A 13,661-nucleotide genomic window follows, 5' to 3' on the forward strand; every position below is an offset into this window, starting at 1 on the left:
TCTTCACCAAAAGGGTTGTCAAGCCTTAGAACAGGCTACCCAGGGAAGCAGTTGAATCACCATCCCTGGAAGTATTTAAAAGACGTGTAGATGTGGTGCTTAGGGACATGGTTTAGTGGTGGACTTGGCAGTGTTAGGTTAACGGTTGGACTTGATGATCTTAAAGCTCTCTTCCAACCTAAATGCTTCTATGATTCTATAATATATGATATTAGACTTGACTCTGCAAGGTGAACTACCTAAAAGGCATACTATATATCATATTAAAACACTTAAAATGTTGTCACTGAGATGCATACACTATTATTCAGCTGCGGTAACTTGATAATAAGGGTATCTTTTCAACCTGTGACCTAAGTTACCTATGTGTTTTTAAAAGGTGAGTGAATGGGTACTATGTATCTTGTAACCAAGGGCCATGAAGTGCAGCATCTTTGTTTCCCCTCCTTTGTGGGTAGTAGTGTTAGCTGGAGGTTTTGCCTAGTGTGAGTGAAACAATATAAGCTGAAGTAACATTTGTTGCAGATACTCTGCAGAGTCTGGTTGGACAACAAAATGCCCGTCATGGTGTAGTGAAAGTGTTCAATGCGTTGCAAGAAAGAAAGGCTAACAAGCATCTACTCTATGTGAGTAACCAGAAAAGTAGCCTTTGAACTTTATAATCCTGTTAATTGCTGAGCTCTGCTCGCTCAGTATTAAAGCCCAGGGTGTGTGTTTTTGCAGAGATTTATGTTGGACTATTGTTCCATGTGCAAGTAACTTTTTTGTTATTAAAATAAGTCAGAAAAAATGTACTTTGTTGCATCATTTGACTAATTTTGAATAACAAAAAGTTGTTTAAGTTTAAAAACAGTATTGCTTTTATCTAAAACGGATCCTCTACCATATCCGACTTGCCTGACTTCATAAGGTGCAAACTAATTTCTTCATATACCTGAGAAAAATAAACATACCTTGAAGAATCCTAGGGAAAGATGGCTCACAGTTAGGACATGACAGCCCTCCAGAAGTCCCACTCCTCTACTGTTGGTTGGGACTGGTCGGAGTATGCAGCTGTATCCAAGTGTAATACTTTCACTCTCAGTCTCTTCTGACTCATTTCCTTCAGCAGCCAGTCACATAACGCAGCCTCAGCGCAGAAGCGGACGCAGCCTGCTCAGGAGGTGCGTGCCCTGGCGCTTGCTTATGTAGTTACCTCAGCTTCGACAGAACAGCACCAGTTTATGCAGGGTGGGAAATCCCCAAATGAAAGTAGCTGCCCGTGGCGCTTGCCTTCTTTCAGCCTTAAGACATTTCCCATATTATCTGTAGGGCGCATACTAATGTTTAGGGTGAAAGAAAAGTAGTTGCATGAATGATGAGTAGAATGCCTCTACATGCTTCTGTTATCTGTGATGCTCTGAACATGTGAGAAAGGAAAAAGAAATTCTCATTTGGTACCTCCGTTCATCTTAACTCTTTTCTCTTTTTCAGGTTTTGCTGGAACTGCTGCTAACTGAACTGTGTCCTGAGCTAAGAGCTCATTTAGAGCAGCTTAATGCCACTTAGGTTTGAATCTGCACAATTGGACCACTAGAGAAATGTCTATGTCCAATAATAGACATGTAACTTATTTCCTCTTTTCCATAGAGGGCTGAGGACTATGATTATTTTTAGCATTTTTCTTTCCTCTTGAGTTTTTTGTGAAGTAAACAGACTTGAAAAGATCTGATGCTGTAGTAGGGTAGACAAACAATGCTGTATAGTTGCCAATTTTTATTTAAATTGTTCTATTTGACTACTCTTCTGTTTCAAATATAGATTGAAAAATAAATGTTCATATAAGCTGAAAGAAACCAGAAAATATTTTAAACATTTATGAAAAGAAATTTTGCTTATAGTCGTAAACTAATGAATGTTGTACAGTTCTATCTCCTCACTGAGGACTTGAGCATTCCTTTTTTCTTGTGTATTGAAAAAGCCTTGTCGTGCAATACTACATGTAAAGCTATTGTGAAAATTTTATCAATTTTGTTTTTACCAAAGATTTCCCGTAGTTTGAAGCATTTGTAAGCAATAAATAACACAACTGGATTGCAGTACTTGATAATGAGGCTGTACTGACAATGAATGAGTTTGACAGCACTTGTTTCTTAAGGACTATTTACGTTACTTTGAAGTCTGTGTCAAAAATATGTATTGTAAACTGGTATGTCCTAACAGAATGCCTGTGTTAAATGTTAGTTCAGAGATTAGTGCTTATGAATTGCTTCTATGAATTATTAAGTAGACATTTAATTAAACTATTCTAATAACTTCCCTGATATTACTCAGGGCTGTTTATTCAAATATCCCGATTTCAAACAACCTTCAAATCTTTCCCTTATTTTATACGAGGAAAGAAAGCGATGTCTTGAGTGTTTTTTTAATTTATGTAAAAATATGTAAATATGATCTTAATGCACATCTAAGTAATTAAACATCATCAAAAATCCCTAGGTGACATTCATTACTTTCTTTTAAATTCAGTGCAGTTGTGTTCTTAGAAAAACTGCTTGCAGTTAAGACTGGCTATATTGTAAGGTACATAAAATCCATACACTATATTTTAAATCAATATTTTTACTAACGTCTAGCCTTCTGTTCCAACAGTTTCAAGAAAGTTTTCAAGTCACGGCACAGTCCTAAGAAGCAAGCCAAATTCTGCACATACAAAGTTTTACAAGTAAATAGGTATTTAGAAATGTGCAAGCTTACCATAGCAATCAGTAAAATTTACTAATGGTTAATCAAAGTATCTTTTGATAAAAGATTTAGCATAACATTGCTCAGGCATGCACACTCCTAGCCAAAAGGTTTTCAACTACTTCTAATACAAACAGAGGTAGTGTAAATGCAATATGAAGAAGGATTGAGGAGAACAGGCCTTGTGCAGAGGACATGTATATTGAATGTTTCCATACTTATGTTTTTTTCCCATAGTTCTGCAAGTAGTATTTTCTAGTTTTAGAAGTTGACATGGTTTGAACTGTAAAGCTTAGTGTCATACAGGCCAATTTCCAACTTTCAGTCTCTGCAGTCTAAGAGTAAAATGTATTAAGACACATCAGTAGATTTAGATGCACTAGAAAAGCATGTGAAAGAAAGTATACATACCACTAACAAAGGTAAGATTTAAAAATGGTCGTAACCTGTGAATGGGTTGTATGTGAAAACTAGACAAGTTTGGGTTCAAGCTTTTCAGAATATTAAAATTTAATGTTTAAATACTAAAAATGCAGAAAAGGAAACAATTATTTTTATTTGGTTTCAGTTTGATTCATGTGCTATATAGCAGTAGGACATAAAGAAAACACAGGACATCTGTCCCAGTAAAATGTCCTTAATAAACCTTGAGTCTTCAATACAATTCTAAAAAGTCTGCCTTTGCCTCATCTCAGTTAAAGGAAGTGTGTGAGCTTTTTGCTTTCTCTTTTTTCAGATAAAAAAGAATCAGTAAATTGCTTTAAGTAGTAATTTATAGGAAGTTGAAAAGCAAGCAGTGATGAACAGTCTATAACTGCTGGAAATTAAAGATGGTTTATTGTAGGAAGTACATTTACATACCAGTCACAGTTAAAGGAAACACTAAATTCTCCCAAGATTAGCTGCCAGTTCAAGGTCAGAAGCAACAGCAGGATCCAGAAGGCATGCCTTTGAAAACAAAGAATAGGGAGTTCTAGTTTATAGCTAAAATAAAATTGTATCTTTTCAATATAACATTAATGAGGTCTTTGATGTTGGCATTATCTGAGATAATCAACTTGTTAAAATATTAAAAAGTTAATACATTCAGGTTTAAATCCCTGTTTCTGATGCCACGTAAGAAAAATTCAGTATTTAAAATGAGCATACTTGTCTATAGTGTTAGGCTTGGTTTTATTTTTTTATCCTGTTTGTTGGTATGGCTTGTGCTGGCACCACAGTCAAACATAAATCTGCTTACAGACTGGATCAGTTTCATTCACTTCTATCATCTATTTCAGTACCCTCCGAGATACCCATTTTCTCTTTCTCGCCTCTTTCAAAACTGACTGGGTCTAAGAACGGTAGGCCAAAACCGCAACTGAGTAGTTAATTAAAAAACCGAACATGATTTTAATTTTAAGTGGGTATAATTGTACAGTTAACATGAGAATTATTTTCCAGGTACAAAAGAAACTGAACACACCTACAACTCTTGTCTTTTACTTGTTCTAAAGTTACTGCTTCAGGTAGCTTCCTTGTTTATTTTCTGTTCCTTCTCTTTTGTTGTTGATGTAGAGATGCATGGCACCAGTCAACAGAAATCATCTCTTTTTATACCAAGAAGCTAGTGACATTCCTAGGTCAGTCTCAGACGTACAGCTAGTGAATGATGACTGACAGTTGTAATTTCCTTTCAGTTGTGGTGGTTACGCTAGACCTGATGGAAGACAGTGGGAAGGGCTATACTCACACAAAGCCATGCAGCAATTTAATCCTGATGGGCCTCTTCCATGCCTTAAGACTTACCTAGGATACTGGCTACCGTGTTCATAACACCCCAACTTAGATTCCTTTCCTGATCTCCTCCTCAATCCTATCCTCTATAATGCTTTTCACAGCAGGAGAACAAAATGTTTAAAATGTAGGTATTCAAAGGATCACCTGCTCTGCTAGGCCTCTTGTATCAGTGGCTTCCCTAAGTAAGGAGCCACAAAAATTGTTATTTGGTAATTTATCATTTACATAACTCTTGATTTATTTGAATTGCACCAAGCTGGACATCAAAGCATTCTATCTGCAGAAACAAATGGTCTCTACATGCACAGAAATCATAGAGTATCTCTGAAGCACAGATCCAATCTTGCTACACTCCCTTCAGTTGTCATAATCATCTTGTCTTGACTGTACCTTTAGGAATCACTGATACTATTTAGCAGATTCATCTTCTAGAAGCCATTATTGATCTTTTTCCTCAAGCAATAAATCTTACTTCAACTTTAGAACTTTCAAAAAATGTGACCTATTTTTTCCCCTGTGTGTCAGTAACAGTAGATCCTCGGCTATTGCTAAAAATGTAAACATAAAAATAAGCATGACAACCAGTTATGACCGATTTAAGTATCGTTAATGAAGGTTGTACTTGTTAGAAAATCTAAAGCAGAGGAAAAGTTACGATTTTTCAGTTTGAGAGAATGACAGACAGCAAATTAGTTGGGAATAAAATTACTGAAATCATTTAGCTAATTTATCTTGCAAGTTACCAAGCTCTCTGCTGTGGTGATTATCACAGATTTTTTTTTCTTTGTTTTGTTTGGCAGAATGCGTTGTTTGCTTAAGCAAGTGGGCAGATAATATCCTTTCAAAACTATTTTTAGTGGTTTTCAATATACTTCTATCTCTCTTCATTTTCTTACACAGATTTTTTTTTTTTACATAAATAATGTTGGAGTCTTTAATGAAACAGCAAGTTTAAAGACTCAAATCCAAGGTATCACTCAATTTCATGAGATATAAATTAGCCTGTAAGATTTTCCCAGCTTACCTGAGAATAGTATTTTTTAGCAGCGGCTTGATCTTGCTGTACACCTAGGCCAAGCTGGAGGCATCTAGCCAAGTAGAAAGCAGCCATAGCAACCCCCTTGGCTACATATGTAGGAAGACAGTCAGTTATCTTTGCTAGCATATCGATGTCATCGTTTTCGGTAATCCTGCTGTGGAATTTACAGCATTAGGTTAGATAATGCTATTTCAAGCAATAATTTAAGTCGACCATATCTGACTTAACAATGCCTCCTTTCCATTTATGTCATTATCCAAAATAAGCTGAAATTTACAGGTATTCAGCAGCCTGATGAGGATTCTTCTATTCAGTATTTGATTTGAAGTTAGTCTTATTTGAATATTGTGATATTAAATAGCAAACAAATACGTAACTTTTGCAGTCACTTTCACTGTTTAACTAGTTACACTAGTTAAAAAAGCAGCATATTTTATGCTAATTGTTCCTATTAAAATATTTCATGGAGATTAATATATATGTGGAAGAAAGGCAAAGCTCTTATTTCATATAATTGAGCAACCTCATCTAGTAGAAGATGTCCCTGCCCATAGCAGGGGAGTTGGAATTAGAAACGCCAACCCAAACCATTCCGTGATTCTATGATTCTAAAATTCCAAGTTCTTCCTAGGATAGTGGCAAATTATAGTAAGCTGAAGATCTTGGACATACTTGGGAGCCTCAGGTTATAAGACCCACTTATGACGACCACTTACGACTGTTTCAGCTCAATTATTTTCTTTCTTCTATGTGCATCTGTCTGCTTGCTGTCACTTTATTTTCAGCACGTTCTTTTTACTAAGAACCATTTTAAGAGTCAGAGGGACAAAGTGAACGTTGTTTTAACTATCAGGCTAATATTAGGTACAACATTTTCTAAGTGGGAATTGATTTTTGTCTAATTGTTGTCTTAGAACAGAAACCCCCAAGCCCCATATCCCTTCCAGATACCAAACAATAATTATATGCTTCTTCACACAGTATTTTAGGTTTTTGTTGTGTCAAACAGTAGCAGACTTGACAGAAAAAAGAAATAAAAGTGCAAGTCACTTCAGTTTATAGCTACTCCCTATAAATCAGTATTTATGAAAGATTGTTCAGAAGTAACCCTCTGCAAGTTGGTGCCTGCTAAATCACTTGAATGTGTTGAGAGCAATGTTCTCCCACCTAATTTGGTCCTGTTAACAAATACAGTAGCACATCAGAAAAAAAACCCCAAAGACTTATTAGCAAGAACATTCAAATATAATAACAGTAACCTATTACCTCTTTTATCTTTCCTGATATAGCATTTTTGCCTTCCTTTCCAAAAGATACACAAGATGCTGATGCAAATAGCAATACCCAGTCAAGTCAGGCAAAAATTCTAGTTCAGCACAGTTGACTTCAAGAACATACCATAGCAATGGGTAAGTAGAACTGTATGGGATAACAAAATTGTTATTTGAAGTGAAGTGTCAGTAGCTAATCTAGACTCCAAATATTAGGCAAGGTTGTACATGATGTACATACATTACTGTACATAATCACATAATGTTTGTATGTTTGTACATAATATAACAAACTATGTAGTTGGTATGAACATAGAAGGACAAAGAAGTTTTGGTAGAAAAGGTAGTGATGCTTGATACAAGTGGTTGAACTGCTATGAGATTTTTGCCTCAAGGCCAACTGCAATCCCAATTAAGTGGAACTGTTTCAGTGGCAGTATCTTTTGGTTCAGAAATTGTCATTCCTGGCTGTAGTACAGGATTTCATTGCCATTTTCTGCAATCACAATTGCAGCTGATGAAGTGCACTGTTTACTTATCTGAATAGTGTACTGTGCACCATTGACTGGAGGGGATGCATTCCAAGCGAGAAGAGCTAAACTAGACTGTATAGCTATCAGTCTACTTACAGTGCCAGAGAAAGAAAAGCAGCAGTTCAGAGAGAAAACAATCCTTTTTGGCAATGAATATAGCAAACAGCATTCATTACTGAACTACTGAATTACCAGGGCTGCTGCTATGCAGTGGTATTATACAGGGGGCAGCTTCTGTAAGATGGTGAGTTGTGACACATTTATTGCTGGGCAGCAGCAGCTTCATAAACATACCACAAGAAGCACAAATGCTATTGTGTGCAGCTTGTATAAGTAGTCATTTAGTCTATCTGCATCTTTTTTCCAGCAAATTAATAATCTGATTGACAGACTGAACTTTTAACATATGCTGGCCAGCTCTGGAGGTTTGTCCAGGCTTAAAAATGCCTATGCAGTATGCATGCCCATAAGCAGCAACTGATGAAAAGCTAAAGGGCGATAACTTGGCACTGTGTGCAGCAGCTACTTCTAGGTCCTGGGCCGTGCTGCTCAGAGTGCTTACTGCAGGATCCCACCCAGTATCAATGCTTGCATTTCCTGTGAAGGACGCAGGAACTGGACCAAAGCATGAAGAATATTTGTAGGGGTTTAAAAGGGAATGGTGAGGGCAGGAGCCTAGAGTAGATTGTGGACTGAGGAGATGGGACGGCAGGGTTGAGTGTGGGCTTCTACTTGAGATTCTAGTTCAAGGCTGTTTTGCTTCACAGGATCAGAAAGAAAAGTTCAACTGTACTGAATAATTGAGAACCTTATACTATTAATTTTGTCTGTGGTTTGCTGTTCCGTCTTTAAAGATGAAGGATTGCCATTCATTATCTCAAAAGTCTTGAGTTTGAGAGATGAACATAAATTTAATCATTTTAATCTGAGTTCCATGGTCTTACATGAAGAACTATAATAAAAAATACAGTGAAATTAACTTCACCTTTTGGCTACTGCAGCAGCTGTTGAGTAAAATTTTCTATTGTAATAATATTCCACAAGATGGCCTTGAGCATAGATGTTTCCACGTTCTGCTGCTTCTCTCAAACACTCCAAAGCAGCCTTAGTGTTTTGACATATACCTTGTCCACAGAGATACATAACACCAAGTGCACCCTGTGATTCCAGATTTCCATTGCCACATGCTTCTGAATGCCAGAAAAAGGCCTAAACAAGAGGCAGAAAGTTGGAGTATATATTCACTTTAGCTGCTTTTCTTGAATACTGTTTCCATAAAAGCTTTTACATTAACCAGCCTATAAGAAGTGCTGACGCATAAAAGAAAGCAGAATCCTTGTAAGGCTTTTAAACCTGCTTCATTTACTGTCAGAGCTGCCAATCAGTGACAGCTGCTGACAAAAATTTCATCCATTATATCCTTCTCCCTGATACTCCCAATTAAAAAAAAAAAAAAAAAATCTTGGCTAGCAGTGTCAAGGGAGTCAAAATGAGGGATTCTGGCCATCTGTTCATATGGGCTTAAATGGATGATAATGCCTAGCAGTACTTAAAATACAGTTTTCAGAGTCAAATATATCACTGTACTCTTTCTGTGAAATTAAAAATTAATTGGGACTCATGCAACTCAAAAGGTACAAGTGGGCTTTACCTTCTTCAGATCTTTTAGAACTGACACAGAATAAAGCATTCCTAAAGTACTCTGGGCCTTCACGCTTGCTTTTGGGTTCCCATGGTCTGCAGCAATAAGCCACAACCTAAGAAAACGGGGACAAAGAAAGTTTAAGTAACACAACATCTTAGCATCTTATACTCATCAGGAAAATTACTGACTGCCATTACCTTTCAGCCTCTTCAGTTGACCGCTTAACACCACATCCTTCATAATATGCTCTGCCAAGATTGTATGCAGCTGCAAACTTCAAGTGTCTTGCTTTCGGGGAATCAGAGTTGAGAATTTTCTTCATGTATTCCACTCCCTTTTCCTAAAATTGAGGTATTTTCATTATTACATTCAGACTGGGAAGAGGATGAAATAAAGAACCTGAGAATCCACTAACTTTTGCAAGACAGATAGTTTTTCCACTTCAAAGAAAAGCTGAGGCATACTGGTAGGACAGTCCGGAGAACAGTGTCATACCAAAGCAGAACTGATCTTTGGTTACTAGACAGCCCCTAGATTTTTGACTCCAGCATATTTTTACTGTGAAACATTTCCTTATAAATGTTCATCGGATATTATAGTACTCTTCTTCATTGATAAAAATTTTTTCAAAAATATTCTTGTGATTACATAAATGAATGTCACATCCTAAACTTGCTACATTTTCAATTTTAGACTACTGTAATCTTTTTCACATTGCATGAAGTATCTGAAATCATAAAACAACCTTAACAGAAGGAAAAGTGATACAACAGCACACTGTAGTTCCTCTATTAAAAATACCTTAATACAAAAATACAAAAAATGATAATGTTAAATAAGCAAATGGAGAACATTGCCTATGAGCAGCTGTATGGTGTACCACCCAAAGACCTCGTAAGTATTTTGGAAACAAGATTTACACTGTTAGGATTTAGCATGGACATCCTGTTTAAATACACTAGAAATAGTCCTTTTATAAAAGGTTCCCCTTCTATTCACCTCTCATATTGTAATACACAAAAAAGAAAGAAACTTTACTAAAATGTTTATTTGCAAGTAAACCAATGCGGTAATTATACAGGTATACAGAACAAACGAACCACCTCTGAAAACCAGCAGAATATATTCTGCTCTGCTGACAATCCTCTAAGCACCAGACAAGAATCCCATTTATTAATATACTGTTCGGTTCATTTTCTTGCCCTCCTGTCTTGTTATCTACCCTTTCTTTCATCTTCTTTGTATTCTTTCCTCATACCACTCTTTAAGATCATGTTCTCCAATAAATTAACTCTTTTCTTATGGTAGCAATTCACTCCTTTGTCTTCATTTTTGGTAATGTAATTCTTCAATTTGAATTCCTCAAATTCTTGCAAATAGAATTCTTTATTTGTCTAATTTTAAAATATTACTGCCAACCACTGGCAGAAGCACAATCTTCTTTAGCAACCGTGTTAAGAGAATAGAAAGTACCTTAAAAAACATTTTTGTGCAACAGATGTTTTACACTTTGAAATACAGTTGTTTGATTTCCATTTTTACACATTTTATTTTCATTTATGTACGCTGCTTATTAAAAAATAACAAATAGCAATTTTTAAACATAGCTTCCACACAAAGTACAAACCAACCCTTAGAAGTTAAATTTTAAAATACAAAATATCATAAGTCTTTTTCAGATAAACCTATATTATTATAACTATTTCTGAGAACTTCTTCAGCCCAGAACCATCCCTCTTCAATGATGCTTTGTAAACATCTGTACTTTATGAAACTAATTCTAAATCAAAGACCTGTTTATTTTAAACTAAATAATCAAGGTTACGAAGAAGCTCTTAGTAATTATCAGCTAATATTTAAAAAAAAAAAAGTGTACAGCTAGATTACTCACAGGGTCTTCTTTAGTGCCTAGTCCATCATAATGCATTACACCAAGCTGATACATTGCTTGAAAATCCGTATCCTTGATTTTTTCAAATTGTTTTAATGCTTCTTCATACAATCCCTGGGAAAGACAGAATGAACAGTGAAATACACAGAACGTATGGCAGCTTAACTCTCCAGTATATACTCTCTTACAATTTTTCAACCTGGAGCATTTCCCTCATGAACAAAGAATAAAAAATGGCAACCATAGAAGAGGCAGAAAACAGAAATAGAATAAGTCAACAACCATGAGAAAGTTGGACAGGATGGAAGCACTTAGGACTTTAAAACAAGTTTTCATTGTTTTTATATATATAAAAAAACCCCTAAATATAAGTAGTGCTATACAAACATCATCTCTGAAACCAAAAGACGTTCTGACAACCTTTCTTCTCCTCCCCCAAAATGCCATCTTTTTAATTTAAGGAGATAAGGGTCTTATTCAGATGTCCTGTCCTATCTATCTGATATCCCTTAACTTAGGTGAGCTGTTCTTATATCTTGAGGGTTTAAGAGTCTGCTTTTACATCTCAATTAAGGGTTGGTTTCACAAAGACTAAACTCGGGTGTCTGAAGACTTTATAGACCCACCTGTCTGCCCCACATTTCTTATGAAGGCATCACCTGCAACAGCAGAGATACTTTCACTTCTAAGAAAGAATCTTAGAGAGCATTTGCTTCTGCGTTAAGTCAAAGAAGAAATGGTATATAAAATACACAGTGAAACAACTGTAATGTAGCAGTTAACCGAGCCTGGTGTCCTTACTAAAATATTTTTATGCATGCATATCAGCATACTAAGTAAAAACAATATTGAAATTAAAATGTTGTTCTCTATACTTTTCCTTCAAATTTTCTGTATGTTTTGATAAAACAATACCAGACTGCAAAAGCTTAGAACTGAGAAGTAGTTTGACAGTCAGTCAAACATCCTCACAATGACAAAACGCCCCTTGTTAATACTGTCCAAACTATTGTCTAAACTACTAATTGTCTCAGGAGCTTAGCCATTATGACTCTGTGGGCTTTGCTTTTTTAAAGAACTCTGGGAAAACACCAGTGCCTTTTTACAACCAGCTGTCCTGAGTATCAGAAGTATGGGAGGCACTTGTACTCTCACCTTTCCTGAGAATTTAGTGCTATAAGAAGGAATCATATGGCTCTGATCAGGAAGTGATTTTTTCTAGCATCTGAAATTGCAGTGCTATGAGAACATGCATTTTTAGGCACTACAGACATACATCCAAAAATCTGGAAGATAAAACCCGCTCAAAGAATAAATTTAGGGATGGACAGCAGTATATAACATGGACATCCAAGCCAGCTCATCAAGAATCAGACATGTCTTCTGCTCCATGGGGTCAGTCTTGATCATGCCAAAATCAGGCAATTAATTAACATTAAGAAGGACAGGGCCCAAAAAGCAGAAACCCTGAGTGAGTTAATTCTGTTCCTGCTGCAGACCCTGAGACTGATTTACACTGTGCCACTAGCTGCACTATAAACAGTACTGAATCCGTGCACGTCACGTTTGCAAATACACGAATCGGTACTTGTACTACATTCTTTTTCATCTCCCTGAACTGAGTTATTCTAATTTTCACAAGAAATTGAGGTTTAAGTTCACCTGCCAGCCAGTCTTATACTGTTCCCTGAGAATTTACTTTCAAATACATGGGCGACCAATTTTAGCCGAAGTGGGCAGGGACAGAAACCTTGAAAACATTTCAACAAGTTTCATCAAAACTGGTGGCTAGATAGGGAGCAAAGATCAAAAGCTGTGTCTTGGGTCAGGGACCAAGTACCACATAACTGGTGTGTTTGGCCAGTCAGCTGGCCAAAAAACAACTTGGCTTGGAAGTTAGCTGTAGGGACAGGCTGCCACTTACTTACCTGATCCTTAGGAGACCTGGGAGGGAACTGGAAGACACCGCTACATGCTTGGAGAAAGTGTAGGAAAAACTTATTTAGGGTGAACACCTGCTGATTTTCATGGGAAAAAACAGGCATAGGCATCTCTTGTAGTTTTTTTAAGGTGTCTCTTTTTTCACTGAAATGGTATTGAAAATTGTCAGCTTTATAATATTTACTTAAAAGAAGGAAACCACAACCTCTTCGTAGTACAGTTGTCCTTTCAGAAAATGTGCCAGAGGATCTCCACCTGCCGTTCTCTTCGCCAACAGCTCCTCTGCTTTTGCAAATAAAGCAGCACGGCTGCAGTTCTCTGCTTAAAAATAGACGTACATTTGTTTTTTTCCCAAAACAGATGGAGCAGCATCAGTAAGCACACTAAAGGTCTGAAGCTGGTGGTGTCCCCTTTTTATTACGTTTTTTAAAAGACTAAGATGGAAGAGAGGGCTGTTTTATAAAAACGAAAAACTTACTCCTCTGCTTTTGCAAATAAAGCAGCACGGCTGCAGTTCTCTGCTTAAAAATAGACGTACATTTGTTTTTTTCCCAAAACAGATGGAGCAGCATCAGTAAGCACACTAAAGGTCTGAAGCTGGTGGTGTCCCCTTTTTATTACGTTTTTTAAAAGACTAAGATGGAAGAGAGGGCTGTTTTATAAAAACGAAAAACTTAGTGAACACAGCCTGACCCTTGCAAACGTTAAGTTCCCCACGGAGGAGCTTAGAAGCGAACCTGTACAAAGGAGGGGACTTCACAAAATACCTTTCAGTGTCTGCTGGGAAGCAGCGGGGCCGGGGGAGCCTCACAGGCCCGGCTCAGGCCCGGCTCCGACC

The 13,661-nt window shown here is 36.8% G+C and overlaps 1 protein-coding gene across 1 annotated transcript; it reads right to left on the bottom strand.

Moving 5' to 3' along the window:
• Nucleotides 1-3,606: 3,606 nt before the first annotated feature.
• Nucleotides 3,607-13,141, bottom strand: LRP2BP (LRP2 binding protein; the record flags this gene model as incomplete). Its single annotated transcript, XM_009574035.1, has 7 exons — nucleotides 3,607-3,672; nucleotides 5,528-5,693; nucleotides 8,332-8,555; nucleotides 8,998-9,103; nucleotides 9,189-9,331; nucleotides 10,883-10,996; nucleotides 13,029-13,141. Coding segments are annotated over 7 exons (932 nt in total), but the record flags the coding sequence as incomplete, so codon positions are not given.
• Between the last annotated feature and the right edge of the window lie 520 nt (nucleotides 13,142-13,661).

This window comes from Fulmarus glacialis, unplaced genomic scaffold, assembly GCF_000690835.1.
Source record: "Fulmarus glacialis isolate BGI_N327 unplaced genomic scaffold, ASM69083v1 scaffold38583, whole genome shotgun sequence".
Lineage (NCBI taxonomy): Eukaryota > Metazoa > Chordata > Aves > Procellariiformes > Procellariidae > Fulmarus > Fulmarus glacialis.